At 46.5% G+C, this 20,006-nt stretch overlaps 1 protein-coding gene across 1 annotated transcript in view; it reads left to right on the forward strand.

Moving 5' to 3' along the window:
* CATIP (ciliogenesis associated TTC17 interacting protein) overlaps window positions 1-20,006 on the forward strand; it is a 51,934-nt gene that overhangs the window by 21,903 nt on the left and 10,025 nt on the right. The window contains exons 5-8 of the mRNA XM_083153705.1: window positions 3,346-3,432; window positions 12,259-12,426; window positions 13,272-13,393; window positions 14,920-14,996. Coding sequence (XP_083009831.1) covers window positions 3,346-3,432; window positions 12,259-12,426; window positions 13,272-13,393; window positions 14,920-14,996 — 454 coding nt within the window. The remainder of the gene's footprint in view (window positions 1-3,345; window positions 3,433-12,258; window positions 12,427-13,271; window positions 13,394-14,919; window positions 14,997-20,006) is intronic.

A 20,006-nucleotide genomic window follows, 5' to 3' on the forward strand; every position in this document is an offset into this window, starting at 1 on the left:
CCATCCGTACCGCCTGTGGTCTGTCTGACAGAAAGTTGGATATCCAGCAACACAAGGATCGGCTGAGGCCCAGGATCTCCAGCTTAGTGGTGAGTATGGAGGGTATTATTGTATTAAATGACGAATAGCATTTTTACATAATTCCCCCTAATTCCCCCTTCTGCTGTCCAGGTGGCTCAGGGCTTCATGATGGAGGTATGCAATGGCGTCCTCAGTAGATCGGTTAGGACGATACGCAAACTGTAGCGGGTCCAGGGTGGGCGGTAGAGAAGTGGTGATGAAGTCTCTGACTAGTCGTTCGAAGCCCTTCATCACTACTGAGGTAAGGGCCACTGGACGGAAGTCGTTCAGGCTGGTGGGCTGTGGTTTCTTGGGAACTGGAACAATGATGGACTGTTTGAAGCATGTCGGGATGATACACTGGTCTAGTTAGAGGTTGAATATCTCAGTGAACACTGGAGCAAGCTGGTCTGCACAGGCCTTAAGGACCCGACTTGTAATGCCATCTGGTCCTGCTGCCTTCCTTATGTTCACTCTCCTGAATGCCTTCCTCACGTTATGCTCTGAGATGATGAATGAGTTAACCACTCCGGTACGCTCCAGTAGTGTGCCGCCCTTAGCGCTGTGCTGTTTGCACTACCACTATTAGCGTTGTGAGCTGTAGCCTCGAAGCGAGCATACAAGGAGTTTAACTCGTCAGCCAGAGCAGCGTCTGCATTTACCGATCCGTCATAGTCCTTAGTCCCTGCCACAGACTCCTAGAGCCATTCTGGTTAAGTTGTGACTCTAATTTCTGACCATAGCGCCGCTTCGCCTCCTTCACTACTCTGCGTATGCTATAGGATATAGCCTTATACTCGGACATGTTCCCACTGGCGATCCACGAGTTATACGCAGCGGAATGGGATCTCAGAGCATCTCGGACAGATTTATCCACCCACGGCTTTTGATTTGGGAACATGACATGTTTTCCCACTTCTGTGGGGACTCGGTGGCTTCTTCAGATAGTGAGCTCTCTATCTGAAGAAGCCGCCGAGTCCCTACGGAGGCGGGGGAAACGCGTCATTACCAAATCTGTAAATTGAGCAATCCTCATCTCTGGAGTGCTGAAGGACCATTGCCCTGTTACCTGCAATAAATCCATTGGGTTTGAAAACTTTGCCATCTTCACTCCAACCAGGAGCCTGGGCTTCCAGAAATTTATAAATACTGGACTATTGCTGAAATATAGCCACAAACATGCGACCCGGTGTTCACACTGCAGGAACAGGGAGGTCTCTCCCTTTCACCCCTTTTTCCTTTCTCATTTTTTATAAAAAAGGGGTGATAAACCACTTTTTTTACTGTGTCTGGCCAGACAAGTCTCAGATAGCATTTACCTTATCGCTCACATAGGTGGATATTAACCCTCCCGCCCCCAAGTGGGACAAATAGAAAGAATACTCATACCCACCCTCACACACACGAAGCCCCGCCCCCTGTGTTTTGAATGGCCCACAGGCCAGTCAATCAAATACAATGGATGACCATCGATATGCAAAAATATCGATGGTAATCCATTGCATAGTTAAGCATTATCGATGGCCAGTTGCAGAATTGCCATCGATGGCAACATCGATGGCCATTGCAACGATGGCCATCCCTACCCCTTTGTCTTTCAGGCTGTAAAACTCCTGAGAGGAGCTGCTCCCCCTGCCTGCCAGCAGCTGCATCTTCATGTCATAGAGATGGCAGCCGCAGCAGGGAGGGAGCTTGACTGCTGCTGCCGCTCAAACCTGCCGTGCAAACATCGGGACCACGACCGATATATCGGCGGCCAGGGTGGTTTCTATGTACTTGGTACTCCCCCCTGCTTGCACGCCTGGTGGTGGTGGGGGGGAATGATTGAGGTCCCCCCCACCGTATTTAAAAACCAGTAGAGGTCCTGGTTTAAAATATACGTGGGGATAAAAGGATTAGGGGTCCCCTATATTTTTTGGTACTTGTGTATTATAGCGGCGCCCCCGATGTGCATCACGCGATGTTTTCATCGCATCGCATGGCATGCATCGCATGCCATGTGATGCAACGCGATTTTTGCCCCCTATGAGATGAAAGATCGTATAAGCACCATAAAGGGTGCTTTTAAGCACCCTAATGGGTGCTTACAATGTGAAATGCACCCCCACACCACCCCCCCCCCCCCACTATAAACGTGAACCCGAAGCGTGGCGAGCGTAGCGCGCCCGCGAGGGGCGGCGGTACGCGTCCTCCGACCTTTTCATACCCCCACTATCCACGTCGGCGTGGAGTTGAGAATAGAAAGTGTGGCGAGCGCAGCGAGCCACCGAGTTCGAAGCGTGGCGAGCTCAGCGAGGGGACGCGGATACCTTCACAGGTATCGGAGTCCCCTCGCGGGCTTCACAGGTATCCGCGTCCCCTCACGGGGCTCGGTGGCTCGCTGCGCTTGCCACACTTTCTATTCTCAACTCCACGCCGACGTGGATAGTGGGGGTATGAAAAGGTTGGAGGACGCGTACCGCCGCCCCTCGCGGGCTCGCTGCGCTCGCCACGCTTCGGGTTCACGTTTATAGTGGGGGGGGGGGGGGTGGCGTGGGGGTGCATTTCACATTGTAAGCACCCATTAGAGTGCTTATACAATGTTTAATCGCATCGCATTGTATGGCATTGTATGCCATGTACAATGTCATACAATTTTAAAATTATATCGCGTCGCATCGCATACCATCGCATGCCTTATCGTATGCGATGCGATGGGCGCCGCCAAAATACACAAGTACCTATTTTTTAAACCAGCCCCCAGGCTTCAAGGGCCAGCAGTGTAATGCCACAACCAGGAAACCGGTGCCCACAGCCAAAGCATTTCCCCGTGACTCGTCCGCCCTGGCTGGGGTCCCTGGAGGAGTGGGGTCCCCCCATTAAGGGTTCCCCGCTCCATGCCATCTATGGCTATCGCCCTTCAAATCACACATGTAATAAAGTGCAATTTTTATTGCATATCTTACTCTATTACATGTGTGATTTGCAGAAAAACATGCGATTTTTCACAAATGTAAGAAAATAAATTGTACCTTTTCCAAAATCACACCCTATTACATGTGCCCTGGTGTCCATCATTTTGACAGGCTTTTAACTAATAATAATAATAATAATAATAATAATAATAATAATAAAGTTAGCTCCATGATATAGAGACCCATATCTACAAGCTTTCATTTATATAATCTTGAAGTTAAACACGACCATACGCAGATAATCGAAAACAAGCTTCTGAGCATTCACAAAAAAAGAAGAACCTGCTAATTAATTTCATTAACTCTAGTCCCTAATTATTACATATTTCAGATGAAAGATCTGCGCTTGGACATAAAAATTCACATGAAGAGGCAGGATGACAAGATGGTGATCAACAAAGTCACTACACAGGGTCAGGTAGGTGGAGATTACTGGGAATACGTAAGGATGACTGGCAGATGGGATGCAGGTGGTCAGAATACTGTACCTACACCAGCATCCCGAACAGAGGGAGTCTGATATGTATACTTACCTTCTTCCAAACCCTTCCTTCCCGCAGGATAACCCTAACCCTGTCCCCACTATTCTAAAAGGGCATACACGTGGTTCGATTTAGAACGTATATAATTTCTGTTCGATCCCGATACGCGCCCCGCAGCATAGAAATAAAATAGAAAAATAGACAGGCAAGACTATATAGAACAGATCTGTACTATATAGTCTAAATTGAATGTGTACACATGCAATTCGATCCCGATTTTGGATCGAATAGATGTACATTCAGAGCCAGATTAAGGTGTAAATGGGCCTGGAGCTGAAAATGATCAAGGGCCTATTATGCGCAATAATAGGGGTTGTGGCCAGCACCTAATAATGTGGGAGGGGTGACCAGTGTTCTGGTTGGGTGGTCTGCTCATGGGTGTGGCTCTATTTGTGTAAATACTTTCAACTAATTATATATGCCTGGAAAAGGCAGGGAGCTGGAATAGTTAAAATGTAGGGAGATATATTGGCGGGTGCCCTCCATAAGGTGCACTCGCAGGATGTCAATGCCCTAATATACATGCGGGGTGAGGAGGCACTGCAGTCATAAAAAGAATAGTGAAAGCCGAAACTTGGTAGACAACATTTCAGCACCTTTTATGTGGTCACTTAAATTTACCACACCATATACCCCTTATATAAATCATGCAACACAATAGTAACCCCCTTATACTGTACTTGCCTCTTACACATTATGCCACATGGATTAAGCCAAAATACACACTATACCAGGTATGTCCAAACAGTGGCGCTCCAGCTGTTGTGAAACTACACGTCCCAGCATGCCTTGACATAGTTTTAGCATTCCCTAATAGCAAAACTGTGGCATTGCATGATGGGATTGATAGTTTCACAACAGCTGTAGGGCCATAGTTTCGACATGCCTGCACTATACCAAACAGATTTAGCAATAATGCACAATATGCTTCATAAACAGGGGCATTGCGTGCCAAAGGCACACATTAAAAATTTACACCATAATGCCCATTACATGTTAAGCCACACACCATAATCTCCATGAAAAATGATGCTACATAAGTGTTGCTTACCTACATTTTCTTTGCCAGGGGTTCCATGCTCGTTGCCATGTGGGATTACATGCTCATTACCAAGGGGATTACATGCTCGCGGGAACTGGGGGACAGCCGCCGCCGGGCAAAAATGACAGCCGGGTAGAGAGCAGGGGGCTGCCCGGCTGTGTTTAGAGCACTGCATGTCCCGGCTATTTGAAATAATACCCCTTTAACACCAGAAATTGCAGGGACTTACCCGGGAATATGGTCCCAGGATCATGCAGGGACATTCCCGGACTGGCCCCTTTTACACCAGCCTAGTCCCTGCATTTTCGAGAAAATTGTAAAGCGCAACGGAATCTGCTGCGCTATATAAGAAACTGCAAATAAATAAATAAAACCACCCCCGCCTCCCTTTAAACAACCAGCTATATCTTCAGAACCAACTGACCCCTTTAAATGTGGGCTTCAAATGATTTTGGTCCTGTGAAACTGGGCAGTTTGGTTCCAGAGAAATCTGTCCTCAAACAACATAAACAGCCATGAAATTACATTTCAGAAAGGAAAAAAAAAAATGGTTTACCCATAATATCTCTAGAACCCATGAACCCATATGGACCAGGTATCATATTGAAGGCCCAGCGATTTGACTGAGATTAACCTCGAGCTTCTGTGATGCAGCCGTTGGAACCGGGTGGAGGTCGGAATTAGCGGGTCCCATGTTATCCTATGGGGAAAACGTTCCAGGTTTGCCTGGCGGTAACTCCGGTTCCCAGGGGCCTAGCGACGCGGGGCTGGGCTCGTTGGAAAGCCCTGGCCATCAACTACAAAATGGGCCTATTTGGAGAGTGGGCCTGGAGCTATAGCTCCATCAGGTCCATTGTTAATCTGGCCCTGTGTACATTGCACCATGTGTACACTCCTTAACCTTCCTGGAAGTAGCCAAACCCTAACCCCCAGCAGTCTGACCGGTACTTGTTTCCTATCTGGGCGCCCGCTAAGTTAATTGCGCACCATGCTATTCTCCGTAGAGAAATCTGATCGCATCGCATCGTACACATACACGATATTGAACGATGCGATGCGATCCGATTCCCCATAGGAAACAATGTTAAATGGCTCAATTTAGCCAAATTATCATAGGAACAATAGTAAATGGGCCAAAAACACCCCTGAACATTGAAATGTCCCCCCAAAAGTAGTTGACGCCACCCCCCCATCAACGTGAACCCGAAGCGTGGCGAGCGCAGCGAGCCCGCGAGGGGCGGTGGTACGCGTCCTCCGACCTTTTCATGCCCTACTATCCACTGGGGCGTGGAGTGAGAATAGAATAGTGTGGCGAGCCACCGAGCCCGAAGCGTGGCGAGCGCAGCGAGCCCCGCGAGGGGACGCGGATACCTTCACAGGTAAACGCGTCCCTTTGCGGGCTTCCCAGGTGTCCGCGTCGCCATGGACACCTGGGAAGCCCGTTTGGGACGCGTTTACCTGCGCTCGCCACACTATTCTATTCTCACTCCACGCCCTAGTGGATAGTAGGGCATGAAAAGGTCGGAGGACGCGTACCGCCGCCCCTCGCGGGCTCGCTGCGCTCGCCACGCTTCGGGTTCACGTTGATGGCGGGGTGGCGTCAACTACTTTTGGGGGGACATTTCAATGTTCAGGGGTGTTTTTGGCCCATTTACTATTGTTCCTATGATAATTTGGCTAAATTGAGCCATTTCACATTGTTTCCTATGGAAAATCGAATCGGATCGCATCGCATCGTTCAATATCGTGTATGTGTACGATGCGATGCGATCAGATTTCATTACGGTGCCGTACGTAGAAAACCTGGGCGCCCAGATAGGAAACAAGTACCGTCTGACCTGTTCCTGGATACACCTAAACAAACCCAACCTCCACTCAAGTGCCAGATTAAGGTCTAACTGGGCCTGGAGCTGAAAATTATCAAGGGCCTATTATGCGCAATAATAGGGGTTGTGGCCAGCACCTAATAATGTGGGGGGCGTGACCAGTGTTCTGGTTGGGTGGTCTGCTCATGGCTGTGTCTCTATTTGTGTATATACAGATGGGTCTTCTCCCATCTTGTCAGGGGATGGCGCTGGCGTCGCCAGCCGCCATCCCCCGCCAGCGCCATGGCGATGGTGAGAAGGGGACGCGCGCGCACGAGAGACGCGCGCGTCCCCTTCCGACGGCGCTTCCATCCGTTCCCCCGGGTCCCCGCCGGCTTGCCGGCGGTAACCCGGGGTCCCCGCCACCTGCCCGCACCCCCCCTAACCCCCCCTAACCCTGTCCGTCTCCCTGAGGCGGAGACGGACAGGGTTTCCGTCGCGCTGGCGACGGAGACTGAGACGCGCGTGAGACGCACGCGCGTCTCAGTCTCCTCGCTGGCGTGGCTGCTGGCGGGTCGCCAGCGTGTACGTTCTGGCGACCCGCCAGCAAGGATGGGAGTAGTAACATACTGTACTTTCAACTAATTATATATGCCTGGAAAAGGCAGGGGGCTGGCATAGGAAAAATGCAAAGGGTTTAGTATAGGGTGGAAAATGGCAAAGAGGTTGGCATATGCAAGGGACTGGCACAGAAAAGAGGGAAAATAGAAGCTGCAGATATACTTACCTTCCAGCGGTGGCTGCAGACTTTGGGCTGCAGTGCCGACCATTAATCGCCAGCACTGAGAGCATCGGATGATATATATATATATATATATATGTTTATGTACTGTTTTCAAGTCATATATATATATATATATACACACACACATATATACATACAAACACACACACGCACAGTATCTTCTCTGGCACTCCGGTGTCCCAAATCTGGGTTACCTCCTTAGGGGTGAGTCCATTCTATATGGTCGCAGGAAACACATAAGCCTCCAAACTATATATATAACAGCTAACATGTTAGCTGTTTTGATAAAAGCCGCAAGGCTGAAACGTCAACCACATTAGCTTGGCTACGTGTTGATTTATTTCTACATCGTCCTGAGTGCCGCGCTCTTGCCCATATTTATAATATATATATATATATATATATATATATATATATATATATATATATATATATATATATATACAGGTTGAGTATCCCTTATCCGAAATGCTCGGGACCACGAGCATTCCGGATAAGGGAAAATTCCGGTTTTTGGAATAATTTTTTTTTTGCCATACTTACCTGCCCCTGGTGGGTCCCCGATGGTCCCTCGGCGTCCATGGAGTCCTCCGGTGTCCACGGCAGGCCACCAGCACTGTCTCCGGCGTCTCCAGCGGTCCCAGGAGTGCTTTGCGCAAGTTCCCAGGCGCGCCGGTGACGTCACCGGCACGCGCGCACACTCGCGCAAAGCAGTCCTGGGACCGCTGGAGACGCCGGAGAGGATGCTGAAGGCCTGCCGTGGACGCCGGAGGACTTGGTAAGTATTAAAAGAGGGTTGGGGGGGGGGGGGACAATAAAAAAAATTGAATTATTCCAAAAAACCACGGTTTTTGGAATAATTCGGATACGGGATACCCGACCTGTATATATATATATATACATATATTACAATTTCCGACACTCACAGGATGCAGGGATATATATTGCCGGGTGCCCTCCAAAGGTACACCCGCAGGACACCGATGTCCTAAGATACTTACGGGGTGAGGTGACACTCCAGTCAAAAAAAAATACTGAAAGCCAAAACTTGGTAGACAACATTTCAGCACCTTTTATGTGGTCGCCTTAGTTTACCACACCATATACCCCTCTATAGAAATCATGCAACACAATAATAACCCCATTATACTGTACTTGCCTCTTACACATTATGCCACATGGAATGAGCCAAAATTCACACTGAGACAAAATTCACACTATGGCACATGGATTGAGTCAAAATTCACATTATGCCACACAGAGTAAGGCAAAATTCACATTTTGCCACATGGATTGAACCAAAATACACATTATACCAAATGGATTGAGCAAAAATTCACAATATGCTTCATAAACTGGGGTATTGGGTGCCAAAGGCGCGCATAAAAAATTTACACCATAATGCCCATTACATGTTAAGTCACACACCATAATGTCCATAACATATTATGCCAAACACCATAATGCCTATTAAAAATTATGCTACATAAGTGCTACTTTCCTATATGCTCATTGCCAGGGGCAACTGGGGGACAGCCGTCGCCAGGCAGAAATGACAGTCATTGACAGCCGGGCAGAGAGCAGGGGGTTGCCCAGCTGTATTCAGATGACTGCAGGTCCCGGCTATTTGAAATAATACCCCTTTCACACCAGAAAATGCAGGGACTTACCCAGGAATATGGTCCCAGGATCATGCAGGGACATTCCCGGATTGGCTTCTTTTACACCAGCCTAGTCCCTGCATTTTCTGGTGTGAGGGGGAGAGAAAACCACCCCACTCAGTAGCGCATGCAGGGGGGGTTTCTGAGTACCCAGAAAACCCCCCAGGAGTAGGGCCATAGGCTGAAAGCTAAGGGTCCTCTCTTTCCATGGGTACAAGAATTTAAAAAATCGGCCCTTGGGAACCAGAGATATCTGATATCTGAGATATCTGACTTCAAAGCAGTGGTCCCCATCCAAGCCTGTTAATTGCTTTTCCCAGTCAGATATTTCAGGTTCTGTCTGACGAATGCCCCTTTCAGACCGCACTTTGGAAACGGTATATTGCCGTTTTTTTACCGTTTTAAAACGGTAATCTGTGCGGTCTGAAAGGTGCAGATCCAATTAACCGGTTTGAAAATACAGTTTTTTCAAACCGGTTAAAATGCAGGGTCCTACCCGTTTCAGACCCGGTATTTTGGGATCAAAATCGGGTCTGAAACGGTATTTAGGACCCAGCCAATGAGCTGGGTCCTAAATTCAGAGCAGCGAATATTTAATGAGCACTCATTAAATATTCGCAGCACTGGAGCCGCGCGTGTCCCCCCACCCGCGCATGTGTCGACACCCCCCCACGCAGCGCGTGTGACGACACCCGCCGTGCAGCTGGTACCTTCGTTGTGGATCCCGGCAGTGAAGTATGGTCGGGGAAGCACTTCTGAAAAAAAAGCGTCTTTCAGAAAATGGCTGCCCCATAGGAAAACCTGTTTTAAAAAACTGTCTTTCGTATGGGGGCAGCCATTTTCCGAAAGTCACTTTTCTTATAAGAAAAGTGCCGTTTTTTTACCGTTTTAAAACGGTAATCTGTGCGGTCTGAAAGGTGCAGATCCAATTAACCGGTTTGAAAATACCGTTTTTTCAAACCGGTTAAAATGCAGGGTCCTACCCGTTTCAGACCCGGTATTTTGGGATCAAAATCGGGTCTGAAACGGTATTTAGGACCCAGCCAATGAGCTGGGTCCTAAATTCAGAGCAGCGAATATTTAATGAGCACTCATTAAATATTCGCAGCACTGGAGCCGCCCCCCGCCGCCCCCCGCCGCGCGTGTCCCCCCACCCGCGCATGTGTCGACACCCCCCCACGCGGCGCGTGTGACGACACCCACCGTGCAGCTGGTACCTTCGTTGTGGATCCCGGCAGTGAAGTATGGTCGGGGAAGCACTTCTGAAAAAAAAGAGTCTTTCAGAAAATGGCTGCCCCATAGGAAAACCTGTTTTAAAAAACTGTCTTTCGTATGGGGGCAGCCATTTTCCGAAAGTCACTTTTCTTATAAGAAAAGTGACTTTCGGAAAATGGCTGCCCCCATACGAAAGACAGTTTTTTAAAACTGGTTTTCCTATGGGGCAGCCATTTTCTGAAAGACGCTTTTTTTCATAAGTACTTCCCCAACCAACTGCAGTGCCGGATCACGCAACGGAGGCACCGGCTGCACAGGGGGGGGGGGTTTGTTAGCCCTGGGGTGGGGGGGATTTGGGGGGTGTTAACCCGGGGGGGGGGGGGGGGGGTGCGGGGGCAGCACGCGCTGAAGACTGGCTTTGACCCTGTTTTTGGAAAGTTTCCAAAAACGGGTCTGCCAGTGTAAAAAAACCCGCACTTAAACGGTAATATACCGTTTAAGAGATGCGGTGTGAAAGGGGTTTTACCTGGCAGACCCGTTTTTGGAAACGTTTCCAAATACAGGGTCAAAGCCAGTTTTGCGGTCTGAAAGCAGCATTAGAGTTTTTTCCGAGGGTAAATTCTAAAAGCTGAGATTCTCCCCCTTTGAGGAACACTAGTAGCTTGTCTCTACTGTTCCCAGAACCAGAGATATCAGCCTTCCAGCAGCTGGTTACTGCTCCAGCTCCACACACCTGGTATGTAGTTTTATATACTCGTTGGCAGATTGCTCTGCCTCCTGAACTCTGATCCCCTAGTCCCCAATACTATTTGATAGGAGGGATTCTCTAGTTTTTAATTCCATTAAAATCTAAGAAATCTATTTCTGGGAACTGGAGATATCTGCAGTCAAGCAAGCTGTCCTTCCACCGGAAAATGATGAATAATAAGCCCACTCCACTATACACCCCTCCTCTGCATATTAAACATCCTCTACCACCCTGGAAGTTATGTATCAGGGCCCCTTCATTCAGCTCAGTGCCCCCTTCTCCCACCCCATCTCCCAGCATCTGTGCAGTAAAGGGGTAATTAGAGGAAATTACTGATCCAGGCCCTACATGTTGAGCGGTTGATATAATACCCCCTACCACCCGCGGGACATCAAAGCTTCCCCCACCCCTACTGCTGGAGGATCGTTAGGTGCCCCAATACAGTGTTATGCCCAGGGGTCTACACTGCTGTTGACGCCCCTGTATTTATGTATGTATGTATATGTATGTATGTATATATGTATATATATATATTATATATATGTGTGTGTGTATATGTGTATATATATATATATATATTTTATTATTATTATTATTATTTATATACATTTGGTCTATCTATAAAACTTTAACTGACCCAGCATATACTGGGTCACCTAAGTGTCCATCTCCGTGATTTGCTCCGCCCCTCTGGAAACCCCCTTCTGAAAATCCTGCGTTTGCCACTGCCACTCCCCCCCCCCCCCCCTTTAACCAACCATCTATATCTTTGGAACCAACTGACCCATTTACATGAGACCAGTATCATATTTAAGAAATTTTGAGTGGGCTTCAAATGATTTTAGTCCTGTGAATCTGAGCCGTTTGGTTCCAGAGAAATCTGCCCTTAAAAAACATGAACAGCCATGAAATTACATTTCAGAAATGAAAAAAATCTCTGGAACCAATTAACCCATATGGACCAGCCTGATATAAGATTGAAGGCTCAGCGATTTTGGTTTGACTGAGATCAACCTCGAGCATTTGTGATGCCAGAGGAGGGACTGGCAGCCATTGGAACCGGGTGGGGTTTGGAATTAGCGGGTCCCATGTTATGCTATGGGGAAAACAGTCTAGCTTTGCCCGGCGGTATCTTCGGTTCCCAGAGGGCTAGCGACGTGGGGCCAGGCTCGTTGGAAATTTGTAGTCGGCCTGGAGCTACAGCTCCATCAGGCCCATTGTTAATCCGGCCCTGCTCCACCCTTTATCCTAACCTTAACTCCCCTTTTAAGTGCCTAACCCTCCCTTCCCGCAGCCTATCACTAACCCCACACAGCATTTGCACTGTGAAAGGGGTATTACACAGCATGGAGTCTTGACTTACACATTGAACACCTATGTTGTATGAGGCATCATTGCACAGAGATTAATTGTCATATTTCCATAGCAAGTCCATGAGGAAACAGTGTCGCATGACTCAAGCTCACTGACTGGGTTGATTTCAGAGGCCTCTAATTTACTGCTCATGCGTCTTCTGGCAAGGAATAGGAAGAACGTAGAAAACATGGAGTTTCTTACTTTCGATGCTGATACAAAGTTGTGTGTTTCAACCTATGTAAGTTGCTTAAAATGTGGAAAGTAAAAGATTTGCACCAACCGTAGAATTCAAATGAAGATGTTAGAATATTGGGTAGTTGATAAAATGATGTTACACTAAGGGAACAGAGAAGCAACTAACAGCACTGCCCATCTTACACATTACAAGTTTGCCATCAATGTGTTCCGCATTATGCTTCTCTTCCCCTATGGCAAAACTTGTTGATTGTACTTGTTGTAAAATGTAAGGGGCATACACACATAAAGAAGTGTGCTGAGCAATTTTGCTAAGCTATGTAAGGTCGGCGATTTCCTGGTGTCCGGATCTCCCATGGGGAGCACATACACATGCAGAGATTTGTGCTAAGCAATTTTGCAGGGTAGTGGTTCAGAATGAGAGACTGCGATCAGTATCTGTCATCCTGTACACACACACACACAGATTTGCAGTCACCTGCTAAGCAATTTCACTAGATTTTGACTGTATGCACTGACTTAGTTAGCAGGAGATATTTAATCACTCGGGGGTATACACACGGAGATATCTATGATTACTTTCTAAGCAATCTAGTCAGATTGCTTAGAAATTAGCACACAATTGCTCAGTGTGTGTATGCCCCTTTAAGAACATTTACCAAAACAAACATCAGATTATGGAATAAAAACAGAAATGTAATCAAGGATCACAGAGAACAATATAGAACAAGTAATTAGCCTTTGCTTTTCAGTAATAGCCATACCACATGGCATGGAGGGGTAAATCAGAGGGCGGAGGAACTAATGTGAAACCATGAAACCTGTCACAGAATATAATATACTACACTTGCCACCATTGCTCACTGTATGTTATTCTGCATGTTACAGCGACAGCTTGGATGCCGTAATCAGGTTATTGGCAAAACAACAGTGGAGGTTTATGGCTTAGAGAGGACAATACATTCAGAGGATATCCCTACTACATGGCAGTGCTACTTTCTACCAGATGGGTAATGCTTCTTGCACAAGACACAAGACTGTGTTATATTCAGTGTGGGTGAAACTGATAGGGATATTTGGTTAAATATCTGGCACACAAGAACTGTAATCCATAGCATCCAGTCAGCCATTTATTTTTATTTTCTAAACTAGCAATATTATCATTTTATTGGGACATATAGATCAGGGGTGGCAAATCCGGTCCTTGAGATCTACCAACAGTTTTCCATACTACCTGTGAATGGATTCAGTATTGAATCCCGGCGGTCGGGATCCCGGTGTTCAGAATCCCGACGCCGGAATCCCGACAGCCGAAATGCCGACAAGGGGGGGACGTGGATCGCCCCCCCTTGCGGGCTTGTGGACACCCACGGAGGGAGAATGTGTCGGCATTTCGGCGGTCGGGATTCCGGCGTCGGGATTCTGAACGCCGGGATTGTAACTGCATCCCCTGTAGATCTGTAGAATGTGTCAGTTAGGAATGAATGCAGCACTATAATGACTACACCTGTGCAGCAGCTAGTCTGGAAAACCTGTAGGTAGACCTGCGTGGCCAGCACTACTGGAGATTATAGGAATTCTTTCCTGTCCATAGAGACCATGTGCCACAAAGGAAGGTGGTTAGCCTGGCATAACTGAGCCTGAGTGCAGAAGGCAGTTATTCTTGGTCTGTTGCTGACGATTAAGAAATCATCAGGGGTTACATACCCTCCAACATGACCCATTGCATTCGGTACACAATGCTCTGTTCCTGGACATCCCTGGTAATGTATGATTGTCATCACCTGTGTTGAAACACCCTTCTCGTCAGTTACCTAGTTCCACACAGGTGCTGGCAATCATACATTACCAGGGAAGTCCAGGAGCAGAGCATTGTGCACCGAATGCAATGGGTCATGTTGGAGGGTATGTGGTTACTGACTTTAGGTCAGTGTTTAACCACCTAACAATGATCAAGCTTGCTACACAATAGAGCAGGGATGGGGAACCTTCGGCCCTCCAGTTGTTGTTGAACTACACATCCCAGCAGGCCCTGCTACATTTTTTCTATTTGGACATGCTAAAACTGTTGCAGAGCATGTTAGGATGTGTAGTTTAACAACAGCTGAAGGGTCAAAGGTTCCCCATCCCTGCAATAGAGGTACAGCCAATTGATCAGATGGTTGGGCTGAAGGAAATTCAGCCTGGACCAGCGGAATTTGGCTGTACATATAGTAATGACAGAACAACATATCGTTCTACCCTTTATTTACACTGCACTGGGTCACTAGCGATATCTTCTGCCGACTGGAATGTGCAGCTGATGACACGTGGCAGTGCGCAATCATGGGCACATTGCACAATGTAGATGATTTGTCCTTACAAAGCAGTAAGATCTACTGCTTCAGTACTGTCCAGGGACATTTATGAAAACATAAAATAAAACATAAAAGTTGGCACATACAAAGGAGATGACCCCATCTGTAAAGCATTTGTGCTGGCAAAATAGCCAATGGGCATTGCCTGATTTTAATACCTCTCTTTTGGTTTCTCATAGGCATTTGGTCAGTAGAGTCCAGGTTGGTACTGACATTACCATGAAAATTGCACAGATGCCCATATTATCTGAACCGGGTAAGTTATGTCTTTATTGACCTGAAAACTGGGTAAATATTTTTCCACAAAGATCGGCTGGGTTTTTGCACCTCTGGCTATCTCAAACGCTATTAGATTATCCCAATGGTATTTGTTAATGGCGATATGACCAGAGAGACAATAAGTGAAAAGCGCAGGTTACGTAATAAGTCCGCAACCTGCGTACCCTTTATACCTAACTACATGCGAACAAAACGTAGCGCAGCGTAGCGTACCTTTGATTGTATATTGTACACCAAGAACCAATACCTTAATAAGAGATTCCTTCGCAGTAATTTGTCTCTAATCTGCGAATATACCTTTATGGACAGTGTCCGTAATATACCTTTATCGCTAAATGCGAATAACAGACACAAACCACAGTATAGAAGTAAGGAGATAAGAACTCCATAAAAAGGTTGTATTTAAGTCCCTAATGGACAAAAGGGGGTTACAGGAATAGAAAATACAGGTTTAACAAGTGATACAATATGCTAACAATGAATACTAAACAGGCTCTGCTAAGGGGAAAGAATACAGATACAAGACACAACCAGCCAACAATACAATAAGAATAAATACCGTGAATGCAACCGTTACCCGTCTCATCAAATATGCGAAGCGCAGTCCGGTCAGAGCTCACTATCGTTCAGGGCTGAACTATAGTCCGGTAGACAGTCAGGGAAAGGTAGATGTGCCGAAGTGACTGTGACTGCTCTGGGTTGCCTATCTTATAGGGTCAGAAGGGGGAGGTCAAAGGCCATTTCCATTGGTCAGAGATCGTATGTCAGGTCCACTGTGATTGGGGGGTTAGATGATACAACTGGTTTGACTAGGTGCAGGGGGGTGAACTTTAAGAGTCCTTTGTTTGATGGTTTCGGCGTCAGCAGTGATAAGAACCAGTTTCATCCAGATTCCTTTGTTACGTACTTTCAACAGAAACTGTCCCTGGAATATGGATTATGTCCATAACTATCGAGCCGTGTATATTGCGAAATATTCGCAATGACCGGAATACTTCGCACAATGAACGGAACGGAACGGTACTAAACATGATACAGTCAGATGTATGCAGGGCTAACTAAGCTATGTGTGGCGTTCTAAACCTTTAACTATATTTTATTTAGTGTCAGTATGTTATTATGAATTTATGTGTGATAGTATGGCTACTCTTCTGGTCCACTTTGTCACACATACTCGGGTATGGAAACTTTATTTGCGCAACTCTGCGAACCAAAATGGCGGCCATACTATCCTAAAATGGAGTGTGTGTAACTAGACTTCCACAGTCCACCCTTTAACAGTAAATATAAAACTGTTACAATACAAAACATTTTACACAGCAATACAGAAATTCATAATCCTAACAGAGAAATTGGGATACATGAATAAAACATATAAGGGGAGTAAACCATCTGCTCTTGGCCGATCCAGGATCACGGATAAACGATGGGCCGCATTTATCGAACAATCTACTCAGGGTCACGAAGGATAATGTACAGTTTTGGGATAAAAATAAAAACAGGGGTGGTTACAACATATACACGTTTTTCAGATATGGCATCCTTTGGTAGGTATTGTTTGTGACAACAGACCCTTGAACTCTTTGTTGTCTCTCTTTTTGGTATGCTTTTAAGTATGATGGTATTATCACTATCAAACATCCGGTCCTGGGTAATGTGTCAAGTTTATAGATTCTACCTTGACCCAAACTGGGATGGGTAACACACTCTCAGAACTCTGTATCGTCCGTCCAATGCCTGGCAGCAGTGCGGCGGCGGTATCCTTGATTTTGAAGATAACGGATAGTGGGGGGGGGGAGACAAGAATAGGACCCACAACAATAGAGAAAACTGAGAAAGGAAAAATTTTGTAGTGATCCTTCCAACCTGTTACCAGTGGGGTGTGTCACAGTCCCTTTTGTAGCTTGTACAGGTTGCTTGACCTTAGCTGCTCTCCAGTCCTCCCGAAATGGTGCCTCTTAGCGATTTCTTTCTTTCGCCCTCGAGTGTAAGGACCTTTTGGTTTTCTGTTCCTTTGGCAGTAGGACGAACGTACCCGAATCTCTCTCTCTGCGACTTTGTTATTGAGGTAGTGCTGGTCAACAAGATCTGGGGTGGTCCTTTCCAAAGGTCTATCAAGCAACCTGTATATGGCAAAGCAGGGGAAACAACAACAACATCTCCTGGTTCATGGTTATGACAGTTCACAACAGGTGTCAACAAAGTCCTTTTGCTGCAGTTTTCCAGGTGTGGATACATCACTTGCATTTGTGGTCTAGGATCTCCTTGTGGGATTACCATAACCTGTGGCTGCCCGTCAAGCAATGTTTCGATGGGGACCAATGAGGTAGAGTTCTGAGAGTGATTTTACTACTACAAAAAGAGATTATGGGGTGTACCATCAGTCCCTGAAGGTTCACACATGACTTAAACCTTTCATATATATATTTGCATACTCAAGGGTGCTTCTGGGCTGCCATATCTATACACACAAACGTCAACATATATATATATATATATATATATATATATATATATATATATATATATAAAAAAAAAATAACTTAAATGCTTCTAGAGTGGACTGTACAAAGCCAATTTTGTATTACCTGCAGAGGATCCTGCTGGAGGAGGGATGTGGAGATGGCTCTGTGGGAACAGCCATTGCAGTTTCTTTCCCCCAGACAAGTAAGGCATGATCCTGTCGTCTTACCTGTCTGTGGGCACACTAGTAATTTCGGACTAATTTTTCCACATACCTTCCCTGTCAAGACAAGTCAGGCCATGGGCTATCTCTGTCCTGACAGTTTGGCATGTTCTCAGAGTTACTGGTTTTCCTTGTCCATCTTTCTATTCCTGTCCACATCCCTTCGGCTTCCAGACTGCTTCTCCTGCAGGGGACACAAATCTTGTATTTCTATGTGAATATACTGACATTTACAGGGGGAACACAAACATTATCCGCAGAGCGCATGGCTCACCCAGCTGCCTTGCCAGCATGTTCATTATCAAGTGACACTGAATCCTCATCGAAGATGTGGGCTTTACACTTGATAACAGCCACTCTGTCCGGCAGCTGTGTGACTGTCAGAAATCGGTACTTATGTAGTATCTGGGCTGCCGATTTTTTGATTGTATGCCTTAAGTTAAGGCATACAATCAGATGCGATGCGATGCGATATCGCATCGCATCGCATCGCATCGCATGCGACCATCGGATGCGATGACCCGATTTTTCCATAGGAATCAATGTTAAAATGGACTGAGTCCATTTTAACATGGAATTCAATGGGAAAAAGGGGTCCTTTTCATACCCCTACTATCCAAGTGGGCATGGAGTTGGATATAAACCTGTGGCGAGCGTAGCGAGCCACCGAGCCCGAAGCGTGGCGAGCGAAGCGTGGCGAGCGAAGCGAGCCCCGCGAGGGGCCGGTATTCTGTGTCCCCTCGCGGGGCTCGCTACGCTCGCCACGCTTCGGGCTCGGTGGCACGCTACGCTCGCCACAGGTTTATATCCAACTCCATGCCCACTTGGATAGTAGGGGTATGAAAAGGACCCCTTTTTCCCATTGAATTCCATGTTAAAATGGACTCAGTCCATTTTAACATTGATTCCTATGGAAAAATCGGGTCATCGCATCGCATCGCATCGCATCGATGGTCGCATGCGATGCGATGTGCCCGATTCGACCCGATTTAGAAATCGGCAGCCCAGATACTACATAAGTACCCAGAAATCTTTTAAACTTACAACGCTTGCGCCACTGGAGTGCCAGCTACTGAAACAAAACATCTGAGGCGCCATAGGGCCTAAGATCTTCTGTATTACCCCAACAAACATACTTGGAGTCGGCATGAATATTGGCTGTTTTTCTCTCTCAGCTCGCAGTACTACTAATGAGACTGCTGTTGCTGAGTGAGACGTCCAATGGGTTCAGCCTCTACTATGCCTTTTCCATCTATTACGGTATAGCCAGTGTACAATTTTCCCTCTCGGTGTTGTGGAAAGAACGAGGGAGAGAAAAAAAATGAATTACCTCTTCCAATGGGTTGTTACCACCCTTTGGGGGCATGCTGCAAAAGGTCTGATTCGAACATGTCATGCAATCATATTCGTCTCGGCTCCCACTAAATTCCACCATTCCAGCAACCTCAGCACCAATCCACCCTTTGTGCCTTGGCGGGCACACCTGGTAAGAGTGTTGCTGGGTTTACAATATTACCCATTTTACTGGTAACATCAATGCAAGTTCCCATTTAGTGAACTTGGCTGATGAATATTTTTCACATGTTTAGGCAGAATTTTAGGAGTGTCCAGACTTATATGAGGAGCATAAACAGTTAAAACACACCACATTCTCAGTTTTGTATACCAGTAGTGCTATGGCAACTACACTGTGTAGACAAGTATGAAGTGCTTAAGTAATAGGGTTTAATTGTACACTGCAGTACGACATTGGTCAGGCTGGCATCGCCAGGTTTCTTACGTCACTATATCTGTCGCCCCCTCAGCAGGTCTAATATTCTAAATCACATGGTCCCTTGTGTCAGTTTTACCCATGGCAAAAGGCTGTAATCAAGCCTGTTTCTTCTTCTTTACTATCCACATTTGTCTGTGAAGACATGGGTTTTGCGATTGTACCTATTTATATGTAAATGCGTTTTACAACCCTTTTCATTCTTTGTAGAAGGGGAATGCTTTGTGCATTACTTGGACTGCTTTTCACAAGATGGTGGCTGTGGTTGCCCTGGGTAACATTAGGAGCAATGCTTAAAGTTACTGGGACTTTGTTCAAGATTTACTGAAAAATATATTGTGACTACTATTGTGGCTTTATGGGGTATCGCATATTCACAATGGGTATTTTCTCTGCTGGGAGTGCGACAGATCTTTCGAACTATTTTTCTATGATTTGTGGGTTTATGGTTACTAATGTGTCCCAGATTTCCCTCCCCCTCCCCCCCTTGTTCAGGCGCAACCGCAATCCGTCCTGAGATACCTTATGTC

Source organism: Crinia signifera, chromosome 7 (genome assembly GCF_055691185.1).
Source record: "Crinia signifera chromosome 7, ASM5569118v1, whole genome shotgun sequence".
Classification (NCBI taxonomy): domain Eukaryota; kingdom Metazoa; phylum Chordata; class Amphibia; order Anura; family Myobatrachidae; genus Crinia; species Crinia signifera.